General features: G+C 45.8%; 1 protein-coding gene across 1 annotated transcript in view; it reads left to right on the top strand.

Moving 5' to 3' along the window:
• The window catches only part of Sec16b (SEC16 homolog B, endoplasmic reticulum export factor), a 41,855-nt gene extending 27,422 nt beyond the window's left edge, over positions 1-14,433 (top strand). The window contains exons 15-25 of the mRNA XM_059280628.1: positions 3,067-3,207; positions 4,371-4,484; positions 5,295-5,367; positions 6,504-6,815; positions 7,642-7,709; positions 10,431-10,583; positions 10,745-10,843; positions 11,438-11,546; positions 11,675-11,754; positions 12,664-12,762; positions 13,326-14,433. Coding sequence (XP_059136611.1) covers positions 3,067-3,207; positions 4,371-4,484; positions 5,295-5,367; positions 6,504-6,815; positions 7,642-7,709; positions 10,431-10,583; positions 10,745-10,843; positions 11,438-11,546; positions 11,675-11,754; positions 12,664-12,762; positions 13,326-13,397 — 1,320 coding nt within the window. The 3' untranslated portion in view covers positions 13,398-14,433. The remainder of the gene's footprint in view (positions 1-3,066; positions 3,208-4,370; positions 4,485-5,294; positions 5,368-6,503; positions 6,816-7,641; positions 7,710-10,430; positions 10,584-10,744; positions 10,844-11,437; positions 11,547-11,674; positions 11,755-12,663; positions 12,763-13,325) is intronic.
• The last annotated feature ends 1,306 nt before the right edge of the window (positions 14,434-15,739 follow it).

The following is a 15,739-nucleotide window of genomic DNA, read 5'->3' as shown; positions in this document are numbered from 1 at the left end:
TTGTTCAAAAGTAGACTAACAATCCACCCTTTTATTCCATCATTTCTATACTATTTTCCCCCACTTTCCCTTCAGAAACAGATCCCTGAATCTAATCTCCTTTGTTCAGCTTTTCTCCTGACCATGACCAATACCAACTTGCAACCAACCCCCTTAAACAATGACAAACATCCATAGCCCACCGAATGACCTAAAACAACTCACCCCACCTCTTGGGAATGTGGCCATTGTGTCCTCTAGACTATTTCCTGTTTTCTGGGGTGAACAGAATCCCCAGGAGACCCTGAGAAAATTAAGATAATGGTCAAGTCCTAAGAGAAGTAGTTGTAACATTTGTTGTTTAGTCTCTGTGCAATGGGAAAGTGCAAGGCTTATCTGAAGTCCTGGTTAGAACAGTCTGTGAGGCTGGACCATCTCAGCTAGCAGTCTTAAAGTTGTTCTGGATGCAGATCTTTGAGAAAACTGCAACAGAGACATTCTGAGAGGCTGGATCGCCTGGGCCACCCATTTTCACTGGTGTCTGGTCCCCTTGCTCTGAAAACACACAAACTTTCAAAGGTAACATATATATTTGCATTAACATAAGTATGGACTGTGTGTTGTATACAAGTCAGCCAAAGATGATTTGTGTTTTGTTTTATGTTTGAGGAGTTAAAAGACATCTGTCAACTTTATAAGTTTGTTTGGATTGTATAACCAAACCTATATCCGTGCCATATGAAAGGATGACATGTAATAATAAGTCATGAGGACTCTGTAGCCAACAAGATTTATCATGTTTCATCCAGTCTCAGAGCTGTTCCCATAGTAGAGGGATCAGCATATATATCACCTGTCCTATAATCTTTCTTGGTTTCTTTGTTTATGTCTGTAGCCTAGTTTTTCAGGAGGTTTCCCCCAATCAAATGTGATCTTCATTAACTTTGAAGAGAACCATAACTTTTTTTCTTTTTTACTATGGAAACAAAAGCAAGACTTCTTCCCTAGCACAACATAGTTTTTGACTTCCATTTTGAAGTTAAGACGTTCTTAAAATACATAGGTTGGTTTAATTTAGCAGTTGCCATAACTCATGTCTCTAGGCAGCTACTGTTTTTTGTTCATTAGCAGTTAAAAATTCAAAGTTAACAAAGCACCCTACAGGATCCAGACACCTTGTGTATTTCCCATCTTTACGTGGCTTGTTCTTTTTATATTACTTTATTTTTATTAAAAGACTTCTTTCTTTTATTATTTTTAAATTGTTTATTTTAAAATGACTGTCTATACCCATTTCCATTTCTTTCTTTAGCATCTAAGCACATTTTAAAACATACTGTACCTTTCTGGAGGTTTTCTGTGTCTGGACCTGGCTTTACTAAGTAAATTTACTAAATAGTAAATTTATAATTAAATAATTAGATTAAATCAGCCCCAGAACAGTGCCAACATAGCATGTGGGTGTGATGAATAAAGAAAGAGAAGAAAAGAAACCAAAGTGCCTATGCAGGAGCTATGGAGAAGAGCAGTTAGGCAAGGAAAAACTCTCAAAGAAGAGAGATTAAATGGGTTATTTATTTATAATACAGTGATTCATTCCCAAGGTTGCATGTGTTTTGTGTTATATGTGTGTTGCTATTATACCTGAGTACATTCTCAACACCAGGCACTGAAGGATATCCAGACATTAGAAAAGGTCCCTAGTGTTGCAAGATATTTGATTACACTGTGTAAGGATGTGTCACTGTGATTGATTTAATAAATGGCCAACAGCCAGGCAGGGAGACTAGGTGGGACTTCCAGGCAAAGAAAGGAACTGGGGATGAATCTAGGCATGCAAAGGAGATGCCAGGAGACACAGAACAAGTCAGAGGTACAGAATGAAAGAAAGGTAGAAAGCTATATGGTAGAATATAGATTTTAAAATATGAGATAATTTAAGATATACAACCTAGTTGGGAACAAGTCTAAGCTACAGGCTGAACTTTCAGAATTAGTAAAATATCTCCATGTCATTATGTGGGAGCTGGCTGACAGGACAGAGAAAGACTCATTACTTATGGTGCCCAACATGGGGTATGTATTTCCACTTGAGAAAGTTTAAAGTTCCAAACACACAAACACAGAATCAGACTCAGCTTCCTAGTCCCACAGTCTCTCAGGCAGGCCATGACATACAGAGATGCGGCTCCCAGTTGCTGCCTGCAGGCTGGAGCCAGTTGCCAGTGCCATGCACTAAGCTGAGCCCATGCAGCAACTGACATGGCAGTTTAAGATTTGTCTCGCATGGTCAGAGAACACTGCAGCCATAGCATAGCTATTTTTACTGACTGTTTCACATACTCAGCATTGTACTACTATGCTTCTTGAATATTGCTTCTAATTCTATGGGGTTTCCCCTTTTGCAAAAAAAGGTAACTGAGGCTCAGAGGGTTTGGTTATATGTTACCAGCTCATTTGTGCCCACCATTTATTCTAAGTACTTTGTGTGAATCATCTCATTTTATCTTTATAGCTTCCAATGGAATAGGTGGTATTATCCATGCTATAGTGGGGAAACTGAGGCACAGAGAGGCAAAGGAATTAGATTAAATGTCTCACACCTAGTGTGAGCTTGGATTAGATTGGTTTTGTTTGACACCAGAGCCATTACACTTGATCTTATCTTTCTATGAAAGCCCCTTCCCACACCTGCGCTTGTCTGTACTTTCCTCTGGACTTCAAAGGGTATAGTTTGTATCTTCATGTGGGCCCTTGTGCCTGGGGTTGCACTTTACGTGCCCAGACTCCCTGATATGGTGGTCAGTTGGATAAAAGGGCTGCCTTTCCAATAGAGCCTGGGAAGATGAGTTGATGTGATCCCCCACACCCATCCTTTTTTCCATAATGCAGGAACTGTATGTGGGCTGGATTTGGAGTTGTGCCCATACACAGATAAATTGCCCCAAATGGCACAGGGCCCTTGCTATTTGGATGCCAGAGTGAGCGGAAGCTGGCAGTCAGCTGACTTCCAAGAAGTCTTATCTACATTTCTTTCCCTCTCTCCTGCCTGGATGGACTCATCACTGGCCCCGTTCCTCTTCACAGGTGTATAAGCTCCTTTATGCTTCCCGGCTGGCAGATTATGGCCTGGCATCCCAGGCCTTGCATTACTGTGAAGCCATTGGCGAGGCTGTCCTGAGCCAGGGAGGGGGCAGTCACCCTGTGCTATTAGCGGAGCTCATCAAGGTGAGTGTCTCAAAGGGGGCTCTGCAGGAGTTTTATCTTCAGTGTTCAGAGAAGACGTTGTAGAGGGCTTAGACTCCACGTTTCATCTTCTTTGAACACGCTGCAGAACTGGAGCCACAGCTGTCTTTGACTGTGTATGCATGCCCCGATGTGATAAGCAGAGGCCTGGCTCCACAAAGAACAACTGGCTGGGCAGGGGGCAGTGGGGTTGGGGGCCTGGAAAGCGGGCGTTGTTTTGCTTGAGAAGTTTCATGTGTCTGCTTTCCTGGTACAGTTCAACAGCAAGCTGTGGTGAGCTGGCTGTTCTAATTACAAAAGCGGGCCTTTGAAAATAGATTTTCGTGATTAAAACAGGAAACGATCCTTATTAAAATACTTTTAAATGCATAGAATATTTTATCACGTGTGGGACACATTTGAAAAAGAAAACAAAAACATACCAACCCGTAGCTCCTTGGGAAGAAAACAATAATCAAGCCAATAGTCGTTTCAATTAACTCAAGGAAAAAACTCCATTAGCTAGAGAGTAAAAGACAGTGTGAGCTTCAATTTGTGTGTCGCTTTACCCGAGGCCCAAGTGTTTGGATTCCATAACCAATAAAATCTGTGCTGCAGGACCCCCCCACCCCTCCCCATACTCTGACATTTCTGTTGGAGGGTTGATGGTCCAGGATGGGTGATTAGAAGTTTCCAGATACAGAACATAATGACACCTTGAATCAGAAAGCAGCATCAGGTTGTTAGCCATGTAGATCTGAGCCCCCACCCAGATAGGAATCAGAATTAGCGTGAACAAGGTCCCGGTGCCGTGTCCCCCCCCCCCCCCCCCCCCCCGCCCCCATGCTAGAAGCTTCTTTCAGAGAAGACGACAGCTTTGCAGAGCCACAAAAGCTGAGGAGCTATTTTTCCCCCCCTCATATTTGGGGGGAAATAATGCCAAAATGGGTTGCTTATTTATTTATGCTGCAATTTTGGGAGGAGATGGGGCTGAATTTGTTATTTCTCGATTTTTCTTTTTAATGTGATGTGCGAGTGAATTACGACTCATTCTCCCCCTCCATCTTACCGCCTCTTTCCCGGCTGTCTTTTCACGGTGCCCCATTTCTCTCTCTTCTTGTCCTCTCTCCCTGTCTACCCCTGACCCACCTGGAAACTCGGCTCAGCTTGCAGAGAAACTGAAGCTGTCAGATCCTCTGGTTTTAGAAAGACGCCATGGGGACAGGGACCTGGAACCAGACTGGCTAGTGCAACTGCGGAGGCAGCACAAGGCACTGGAGGTGAGTAGGGTGGCACCAGGGTCACGGGGTACCCCGTGTTTCTCAGACGTAGAGTGGACGTAGAAGTGCCCACCCCCCCCCCCCCCCCACCTGGGCCTCCCTCATCGCTTTTGAGGCATGGTCTGCGTCCCCAGTGTTGGCATTCAGAGCATACTGTTCACAGCTCTTTTGCCACGTGCAAACATTTTCCTGCGCCTGCCTAGGGCCACAGGGGGGCGCTCTTCCCAACCGCTCTGGCCACCCTTTTCTCTGAGGTCCCAGAGAATGTTTCGCCACCATCAAAGCTTCCCCATCTCTGTTAGGAACAATGGATCACAGTGGACCCGTGTCACTTTCATGTAATGTAGGGCAATTGCTTAAAAGACTTCCGGGCCTTTCCTTTTTGTTCTGACAATTGCAAAAGCTGCTGGCCATAATCAGAAGAGTAATTGGAGCAGGGCCTTCCCGGTTTTCTTTCTTCCACTCTGCTCTGAAGACAGGACAAAGTGGATTTTTAAATGTACACTGCCTTTTCACCTTCCCCGGGTAGCAAACTCTGAAGCTCACAGTTTAGTTCTTTCCTTTAGCCTCTTGCTCTGGGTGGGATGGGGACACTGGTTGTGGCCCTCCTGGCCTGCCCTGAGCAGAGCAGGGAGACCTGAGAAACAGTGTCCCATCCGCATGACTCTGGGCACTGGGCAGTTCAGTGGCGTTCCCTTGTCTGGTCATTGCCTCGGGACATTTCTTATTGACTAAATTTCCCCACTACCTTGTCTTCTGCTCTATTTCCCTTCTTACTCTTTAAAAGGATTTTTACTTCATTTTAAACAGCAAAATAAAACAGGAGACCCTGGAGATCCCGATGCTACCCATCCAGATATTTACGGAAACAGAGGAACAGCAGGTACTCGAGTCAAAGACCTGACTACCGTCATGTGACTAAAACACTTTCAGCCACACCCACTCTTCCCCTTCCTTGGTGTCTTCTTTGTCTGGAAATTGCACCCATTGATCCAGACTGCCCATTTTAACTGGCCCTTGCTGGCCTCACAGACCTGGACACATCTGAACTCCTGTAGCATGAGGGTTTCTGCTTTGCAGGCTGGTTTTCAAATACTTGACTATCTCATGTTTTTTATTGCTAGCTAATTGTTTCACCTGTGTGAATATCTTGCTCCCCAATAGATACATTTCTTAAGGCCACAGAAGGTACATTATTAGTATTTTATATTAGTGTTCTAGACATTGGAAGTGTGATGATTTTGAGCTATCATTTGGCCATATACGTTTCAAAGTGTTTTCTCAGTCTCTTTACTCCTCCCTCAGAATGCCTCTAAGTGTCTGGTCAGCAGGAGTTATATTTCAAATTAACTCCATACATTTCCCCCGAAGTCATCCCCCTGGTGGCCAAGTTCAGACAAGGGCCCTTGTCTCTTTCCTTCCAGGCTTTCGTACTTCCTTCCTGGATGGGCAGAATGTAGGAAGGCTTTGGCTTCTGTTTCTTGGCTTTGTGAGAACCTGGCTGAGTGTCTCTACATGATGACGTTCTTGCAGCCCTGGAATATGAAAGCTGATAGCTTACAGCATCCCTGTGCTCTTGGACCAAGCGCTTCTCACAACCACACCGTAGTCAATCATATCAGCAAGGCCCCTTCCAGGGCAAACAGACTCTGAATCTTTACAAGTAAAGCCCTCATTTCTAGAGCGTCATTTGATTTTTTTTAACTGTTAGCCTTTAAAGTCTAATGAGGCCCCCTTTACGGAGAGCATGTAAACATCCAAATATTAAAAGGTGTAGTGTTCAATTGGATGTTATTTCTGGCCTCTCAACCCATAGGAGAAAGGCTCAGAGATCATCCAAGAACTGAGGGCATAATTCTGAAGACAGCAGGGAGAGATGTTACTGTTCATCAGTGCCTTGCTTGCTGTCATTAGGAAGCCACACGGAGCAGCCCAGTCTGTGTGATTGCTTTCTAGAGAACGCGAGAGCAGGAATGCTTAAGAATGATTTGTCTGTAACTGCGACATCTTCTTCCTTAGACCCTCCCTACCAGGATCTTTCGGGATATCAAAGCTACTCAGGAGACCCTGGGTATCGCTCATCTCCATGGCCAACACCTGAGCAGACAGGCCTGGCCCATCCCATCCCACAGCAGCCTTTCCCTCTGCAGCGAGAAACCTACTCAGAGAGAGACGGTTCAAGGCACATGGGGACCCCAGTGCCTCTTTACTCGGTTCCTGCAACCCGCTTGCCAGTGACCAGTGGCGGCGGCGGCAACGGCAGTGTGGCAGTAACAGGGCCTTCTGGAGGAAGAGTTGGGGAGGAAATGCTGCGGATACATCCTTCCCTTGGTAAGACCTGCCAGCCAGGCTGGGCACCTTGGAGGGTGGAGTCTTGGTGGTAAAGAAGCAAGTGAGGGAGGCACAGGGACCTGCTGGGTCAAGTGGGCTTGGAACTGATAAAGGCACATGGGGATGCACTCTTGGTCTGCTCTTGTTAGCCCCAAGGAGCATGTTCTCTTCTAGTCCATATACCTCTCTATTGGGACAAGCAGAGCGGAACAGGACAGACATTACTATTCTATCTTTTCCTTGGAGTACGTGGTTTGAAATGCAGAGGCTGCAGAGCAGAGTGACAAAATGTCACCCGTGTCCCATGCACAGTGGTCAAGGGGCTTCTTTCTGATGTCACCCTCTACCCAAGAGCTTATTAACAGGACCGTATTTCTAGTCTGGTTCCACATTTCTTCAGGCCTACCAGACCTTGGGGAGAAAAAGGCTACATGTGGGGGAACGGCTTTGAGTGATGCTAGGGAGGTTCTGGGGATCACAGAAGAGGATCAGGTCTCAGCTCTTCAACATAAAGCCTTGGCCAAGATAGAGACCCACATGGAAAGGAGGTAGGGGACAGTCCCTGAGATCTAGCTCCATGCTGCTGTGATTCCTTCCGCACCTAAGGAACAACCTTGGTGTTCAGCAGGTGGAGTTGGGTTGACCAGTGTGTCATGAGGTGGCGTGAATCGAGTGACACTGAATAAGTAGATTTTGCATTTGCGGCAACTGGCTTGTGGTATAAACTTTTGGCACTTAGGCCACTGGGTTCCCATTTCCTTTCTTTAAGATGGGCAGGGAGAGCACAAACTGAGGTTCTCGTCTTCATTTTTCTTTGGTGCTCCAGGAGAGACCACAGCGCCTCAAGAACCCCTGCAAGTTCCTGATGATCTAGAAGTAGTTTCCAGTCCTCAGGTGAGCAGACAGGTAGCAGAGCTACTGCTGACTACTCTGATGCATCTGCCTTTTGCTACTGGCCCCTGGTTCCTCAGCCGCACACGGGCTCCTCTCTGGCATTGGGAACTCTTTCTTCTACCCTGTGCAAATCATTCCTTGTTTCTGAGAGTTGGAAAGGAGACTTACTCTTGTGTATGCTTAGTCCCACCTGTCCCCCAACCAGGGTCACTGGGGGACAGAGCAGTAGAGACGGCTGATGGATGGATCTCTGTTTTTTGGCACCCTCTTCTTCCGTGTTGAGGAAACACTATTGGTGTTTATTTTAACATGCACCTTGGTTTATGTCAGATTTCTATGGTAGTAGTGAGAGAATTGCTTATCTCTTTTCTCCTAGCTGCCCAGTCATTCTACCTAGTTGCTGACAGACTGCACAGTACTCAACGCGGATGCCAAATGAGATGTTTTGCCGCTTTGCATTGGTTAAATGATGACATTATGTAGTTTTCTTACGTAGTAATGGGCTGCGGATCTTTTGTTATTTAAATTTAGATGTATTTATTTTTATGTGTGTGTGTGTTTTGCCTGCATGTATGTCTGTGTACTATGTGTGTGCCCTGCCCTCAGAAGCCAGAAGAAAGAGCCAGATATCCTGGAACTGGAGTTATGGATGATTGTGAGCCACCATGTAGGTACTGGGAATTGAACCCAGGACTTTCAGAAGACCGGCCAGTGCTTTTTTTTTTTTTTTTTTTTTTTTTTTTTTTTTTGGTTTTTCGAGACAGGGTTTCTCTGTGTAGCTTTGCGCCTCTCCTGGAACTCACTTGGTAGCCCAGGCTGGCCTTGAACTCACAGAGATCCGTCTGGCTCTGCCTCCCGAGTGCTGGGATTAAAGGCATGCGCCACCACCGCCCGGCCACCAGCCAGTGCTCTTAACCACTGAGCAATCTCTCTAGCCCCAGGGCTATGAATCTTTTAAAAAAATTATACTTTACTTTTCTTTTGCAGAAAAAAACAGTATACTATCGTTATAGAAAAATTAAAATGAAGAAACAAATAAATACTACTCAGAATTCCACAGTAAATGTTTAGGTTCTTCTATTAGTTTTTTTTCCATGTATGTGTATATATGTACATATATATATATTAATAAATATATATACACACATGCTTTTCAATAGTTAAAACAGGTGAATTTTTTCCTACTTGTTCTTAACACTGTATAAGATTTTTTTCTATCATTCATAAGTATAGTCTCAGAAAGGGTATGGCAAGATCCATTGTGTGAAAGTATTCCATTCCTTTGCAAATGTCTGCCAGACTCTTGAGTGTGCCAGGCACTGTGGTGGGGCTGGGCATGCATTGGTGACCAGATGCAGCCAGCCTGATGCTCTGCCGTCTGGTGGGGGTAACTAGAGATGAACACCACTATGCAATGGGTAGCGTAGATGGCTCAGGGCCGTGTCTCTGAGGAAGTCTTTGAGCAGAGATCAGGGTGCAACGTGGAAATGAGCCAGGTACTAGGGCACAAGTGTCACTGTAGAGGAAGCCCTGCACGGACACACTTGGATTTGCACAAGGGAGGGGATTTAAAGACAGCCCCTTTCTTCTCTGTCTTCCCCTTCCCAACCCCCTCCTTTTCTCCTGTACTTTTTCTATCCCCGCCTCCTTTATTTCACTTTTATATAACACAGATCGTCGCCACCCTAGAATATAGGCTCTTGCCTGTGTTTTGACTTCCTGAATCAGAAGAGATTCTTAGGAGGAGAAAACCAGGTTAGAGTTCCTTCCCTGCATTTTACTAGCTGTGTGTCTTTGGGCCTTGCTACACACTGGCTTTCTCATATTTGAAACTAGATGGTCATAATAGTGCATTTTTCACTGTACTGTTGTGAGGATTCAGTGGGTTATGATATGGAAAGCACTTAGAACAGTGTCTGGTATACTGAAGACATTATACTCCTCCCACCAAAAAAAAAAAAAAATACAAAATGAAGCCTTTCCTCTATTTTGCTGTAGTATTTTGTAAAGTTTTTCTTTGGTTAATTATGCTCTATGGAGAGTACAAAATGAAAATACAGTATCAAGAGCAATATGTTGCATTATTACACTCATGTGAGGTACCTAGTGTAGGTAAACTCAATGAGACAGAATAGAACGGGGCAAAGGTGACCAGGGTATGGGAAAGGGGAGTAGGGAGGTAGTGTTTCTGGTGGGATGATGAGAAATGCTGGGGATGGACAACACTGTGGATATACTTAATGCCACCATGTTAGAAGTGGTTAAAGTGAGCTTTATGGGCTATGCATATTTTACCATGATAAGGGAAAGTTAGTAGGAAGGGGGCGTGAGTGTATTTGGCTCCCTTCTGGTGTATATGTTCAGCTATTCTCGGGAGAGCCTGTTAGGAAATAAGCTCCAAGGTTAGATGCACTGGCTGCTAAGTTCTCTGGCTTTGGAGTTGGAGCATCTCTCAGAGGTGCGGGCAGAACCTTTTCATCTTCAGCAGTAGCTTCCAGTTCTGGAGACTCTGACCCCCAGTGTTAGGGAGGAGATGAAGACTAGGTAGGTCCTGGCTTGGCTTCTCACCTATGATGAGGCGTTTTCATGGGCAAGCCTGCTCTCTCCCCAGCAGGAAGCATCTCCCGAGCCTAGCCCTGGGTTCGGAGTGAGAAGTCATATGGAAATGTGCTCTGCAATCTGTTAAGCCCCATGTGAATCTGTTGTTTTATTTTATCTCAGGCACCACTGGCTCCCAGGGCTCGAAGGTTTTCTGAAGATTCCACCGTTTCAGCCAAGGAGGATGAGGGCGGGTCTTCGGATGGGACGGACGAACCATCTCACCAAGATGCTTCGCAGCGAGGAAAGCCAGGGGATGGGAAAGAGAATACAAAGGTGGAGGACTTGTTCTTTTCTGTATTTCCCTCTTCATCCCTGTTTCAAACAGTGGATCAGAGCCCGGGGCCCCTCACATTTATCTCATGCCCGGCTGGCAGCTCTCACAGTTGGTGAGAGAAACAAGTCCACTGGCCTTAACAATTCCCCTTGCCCTTCAGAGCTCTGGATTTGGCTGGTTCAGCTGGTTTCGATCAAAGCCTGCCAACAGTGAGTCCCCCTCTGGAGATGAAGACTCCTCGGACAGCTCAGACTCAGAGGTAACCTCCACAGATGGGCTGGCGGCCCCTCCCTGTGGACCCCAGAGGAAAGCCGAACATCACAGCCCTGGCATCACACTCCACCTTGGGCTGAAAGAAAGAAGATCACACGAAACAAATCTGTGTTTAAAAGCAAAAGGCAGAGTGAGACAGGCCTTGGAAGTCAGACATGGTGTCTCATGCCTGTAATCACATGCTGAGGCAGGAGGACTGCTCTGAGTTCTAGGCCAGCTTGGGCTATATAATTTGACCTCATTAAAAAAAAAAAAGCAACACATACACACACACATACATACATACACATACACACCAGAGAGAGAGAGAGAGAGAGAGAGAGAGAGAGAGAGAGAGAGAGAGAGAGAGAGAGAGGAAGTGAGCAGAAACATTAGAAAATTAAGACGGAGAATTTTTACTTCAGAGCCCCGGCAACAGGAAGCCGACCCACATACTTAGCGGAGGCTTCACAGAAGGAAATGGTGTTTGTGGGGAGTTGCCCATGTGGAGATCATCCCTCTGGATGCCAGAACACATGTAGGTTGGCATGGATTTACTGAGCAGTGATGTCATCTTTCCCGCCTCTTTTCCACCGAGCAGGAGTCTCCCGGCACATCACCTCCTCACCATACCGGCCTGGGCCTCTCCCCAACACCTCCACTCACATCTCCATCTGTACCGGATGCCAGCTCCTCCTCCAGAGGTATAGGTACTGCCAGCCCCATCTTTTGGGTCATCTCTAGTGCTGTTGGTGCTCCTAGATTGGGGGTACTCTCTTGGGTGTGAGGACCCCTTGGTTCTAAGTATGTGAAACAGCTTTGCTTCCTTGCTTCCTAGGTGGGAGCAATCTACTTGGGTCCTCAAACAGCGGCAGAACAGCTGAAGGCACTGGGATTGGAGGTTTCTCTGGGCCGCAGGTGAGCAGGCTATGGGTTGGGGCCTAGGACTCCGGACGACACCTGTGTATGGGTGAGGACTGAATGTCTTCAGCAGCCTGGAGGAGCACCCCTGTAAAGGATGACTTCACAGGCTATGGAGACAACTTCTGTTTGACTTTGCTCCAGCTGCCTACATAGTACCTCAGCTGGAGGGTCTAGACAATGGCAGGATAGTTTCTCACAAATCTGGGGCACAGAAGTGCATGGCCAAGGTGCTGCTGGCTGCCCTGATGTCTTCTGAGGGCTTCCTCTTGGTCTTGCAGGCTTTCCGCCTGTGTCTTCATTGGGTCTTTCCTCTATATGTGTTGTGTTAACTCTCCTCCTTTTGTCAGGATACTGCACATGTTGGGTGGGAGGGTGGGGAACCTATGCAGCTTCTTTAAGGATTCTATTCCATGCTGAGACGCCGGGGCTTTATTGTATGTGGTTTTGGAGTGTTACACTTCAGCCTGTGTAGCTCAGACAGAGTCCAGGGACCGGCCTCTTCTCCTGTCTTCCAGAGAGGTGGAGTTCACTCATGTGCACTTGGCTAGAGCTATCATAAAATCTTCACAAATTGTCTATATAGCTAGGGATTTCATGACTATTGCTAGGAAAATGTTTCTATTTCTTGAAGCGTGGTTGGAGTACTCTTGTAGGATCTGAGGCCTTCTGAAGAGTTTGATAGTGATTTTAATGATCCGATATAATTTATAGTGACTTTTTCTTCCTACTTTTTTTGGGTCTAAGAGTGCCTGTCTCTGTATGGTCATCCCGGGTTCTGGCATTGCTTGTGACCACTTGAGTTTTGTAGGAAACCCTTCTGTTGGTCAACACTGATTCCTGTGGAAGGGTTTAATGTACCAGGAAGCAGCCACAGACCAGCTTCTCTGTTGTTTGCAGCCACAGGGTGTTTCTTCTGAGTTCTACTCCCAGCCAGGTGCTCTGCCTCCTCCACCCACCTTGCAAGGTGCTGTTCCTCTCTACAATCCATCTCAGGTCCCTCAGGTAAGGACCATCCTTAGGGGGAGGAGTTGGGAGGCCAGGTTATAGAGTAAGGAGGGTGGGATACACTTCCAGTTTCCCACCCACTGAATGTGAGTTCCTGGGCAATTATTGAGACTCTCCTAAGTCTCTGTTTCTACATCAGTAAAATGGAGCTAGCAGTAGCTATCTCAGATACAATATGTATGTAATATGGTACCTAGAAAAGCTCAAGAAATGTCACACCTCTGAACATCATTCTTGACCTGTCATTGGTCCTGAGATATGAGAGACACAGTGCTGATGCTCTGGTGTGTGTGCCTTCTCCTGTCTTGAGGTGAGGGGATTCCTGCAAACTTTGAGAGAAGCCATACTCTCTGCTCCTCAGTGACCCAGGATGACTCTGCAGATCCATTCTTTGGCCTCTGCTCTTTATGAAATCAAACTTCCTGTCACCATCGTTCAGAGGTGAAGGCTGGTCATTAGGATACCGTGTTGGGAAGCCACCTACATCTGAAGTGGGTGCCCTTGCTCAACATACTAGTCGCCTGGTGGGGCCATGCTTGAAAGTGTCTCGTTTTTTCCAGCTTTCCACAGCTACTAGCCTGAACCGGCCAAACCGCCTAGCCCAGCGCCGCTACCCAACCCAGCCATGCTGAGAGTGACCATCTGTCCCAGGCTCATGAGAGTGACCACCTACTCATCCAGGGCTCATGAGAATGACCAATGTCCAAGTCTCATGAGAGAGACCATCTACCTATCCCAGGCTCAGGACCACCTGCCCATTCTGGGCTTATGAAAATGACCACCCGTCTATCCTGGGTGCATGAAAATGACCACCTGCCCATCCCGGGCTCATCTCCAGGAGCACAACTTTTCTCTTGCTTTCCTCTTCTAGTGCCCCACTCACCTCGTCATATTCAGGCACTTGCTGTGAACCACTGCACAAGGGGTAGCTGGAGGTAAAGGGCAGGATCTCCTTAGACACAGCTTACTCTAGTCTTCAGCTTAGCCTTAGAGGGATGGGAATTATCTCATCAGATGGAGGAGGAGGGGACAGTGTCCTCAGTAGAGGGTCATGGCAGCAGCACTTGAGGTGGAAGCTTGAGAATCTCAGGAAAATGAGGGCTCTGAGAATCCCACGGCGAGAACCTAAAGGACACCACTGGGCTGTGGAGCCGGGACTTGGAGCAGCATCCCAGAATAGCTTCGACTGAGACTTGCTTAAAGACCAGTTTATGGCTCTTGTTAGCAAAGTTTTTACATTGAATTTGATTATTGCTGCCCTTCAGTGATTCCTTCTTCAATGACATTTCAGCAATTTTCCTCCTGGTCCTAGTTTTGAGCACATTTTCTGTGTGGTTCAGACTAATTATATTTCTCTCACTTTCTTAGCTGGTCCTATTTTTTTCACATTCTGACATCTGGCTATCAAGTTAGATTGCCGTAGGCATCATATTGTCATGGTAACTACTGAACCTAATGATGCAGATGGATGGAACATCAGTATAATAAATAATGGAAAACGTTTCCTAAAAACGTCATCCTTTCCATAAGAGGGGAGGAATGAGTGTCTCATATTGTTAATACCTGCCTTCCTACCTCAGGCCTTTGCAAATTGATGTTCTGAGGGTCACTGGGGCCCAACGGAGGAGGGAGAAATCTTGGAAATTTCCATTTTTTTCCTTTCAAACCTCAAATAGGAATGATTCTTGCTGTTTGTCAGATTTGCTTAAAATTGCTCTTCACAAAGAACATTTTTTTGTATGTGTAATTGTACATAAAAGTTTTGTACTTTAATGTACCATGGTTCTGATGTTGATAGCGATTAAATCCAGATAATTTTATAGCAAATGCTTGTTTCTGGCTGGTTTCTGCAGAGGGAAAAAATACACTGATGGTCTCTTCCCTGAAGTCTTTCTAATAATGGTTCCATTGTGTGATCAGGTGTGAATAGCTAGAAAGAGCCCTTTGTTAATGGAGAATCAAAGACTGGTCCTCTTAACTTTCAAGTCTACTCTAATGCTATCAGTTTTTTTTTTTTTTTCCAATTTAAGGAACACGAACAAAAGATCCCCTAACCAACTAGTCACTTTGCTAGATGAATGTGGCATATTCTGTTTCCTATTCTTTTCATTTTAGATGAAATTAGAAACTATGTACATAACCATTTTGTACCCCGAAAACCCTCACTATGTGCTGCTTCCTAGGTTTGATATGTTGACACCTAGCTGCAGTACCCTAGCAATCATGTGTGAGTATCCCAGGCACCAAACTGTCTAGACTCGAACCCTGCCCATGCACAGTCACCTTCACAGTGGACAAGGTTGCTTCTTTGTCCTGTGTTTCAGTTTTCTCATTTATAAAATGATGGTGATGATAATAATACATACCTTACAGGGAAAGTGCTAGAATTAAATGAATGAAAGTCCTAGAAATCTGGACGGTTCATGCTAAGAACTTTGTGTTTCAAATTATTAGTGTATAGCTAATAAGCAAAATACAGGACTTCAACTTTTGCCTGCCAGATTTCTTGTGTCGTTTTTTGATGCATGTGTTTGGTGGGAATGATAATTTTAAAATACTTCTCAAGATGTGTCTTAATTGCAAAGCCAGTTTCCCTGGTATCCAATCTGTCACCTTGCTCGGCCAAAGGCATAGCTCCCCTGGGAGCAACAACCCAGGGAATGTCCTACCCAATGAAAGAGAGCATGTCAGTGGAGGACCCTGAAGACCCAAGAAGAAGGCGGGGACCTCCATGCTCAAATCCTCCCCCTCTGTTCAGGCATTCACAGGAAACCAATGACTACAGTGTTCAACAAGGCAAGCGTGTGCTGAGCTTCCTTAAGTCCACAGCGGAACACACAGCTCTGAACACGTCTTCCCGTGAGGGACTGACAGGATGCTTTATGCACCAGAGAAGGAGGAGGGAGGTTCATGATACTTATGCTAATTCATGATGGAAAGTTTTCACTGTGGCAAAGCCAGAATGCATCCATCC

The sequence above is a fragment of the Peromyscus eremicus genome, chromosome 15 (genome assembly GCF_949786415.1).
Source record: "Peromyscus eremicus chromosome 15, PerEre_H2_v1, whole genome shotgun sequence".
Taxonomy (NCBI): Eukaryota; Metazoa; Chordata; class Mammalia; order Rodentia; family Cricetidae; genus Peromyscus; species Peromyscus eremicus.
This window is presented reverse-complemented; position numbering and strand designations above follow the sequence as displayed.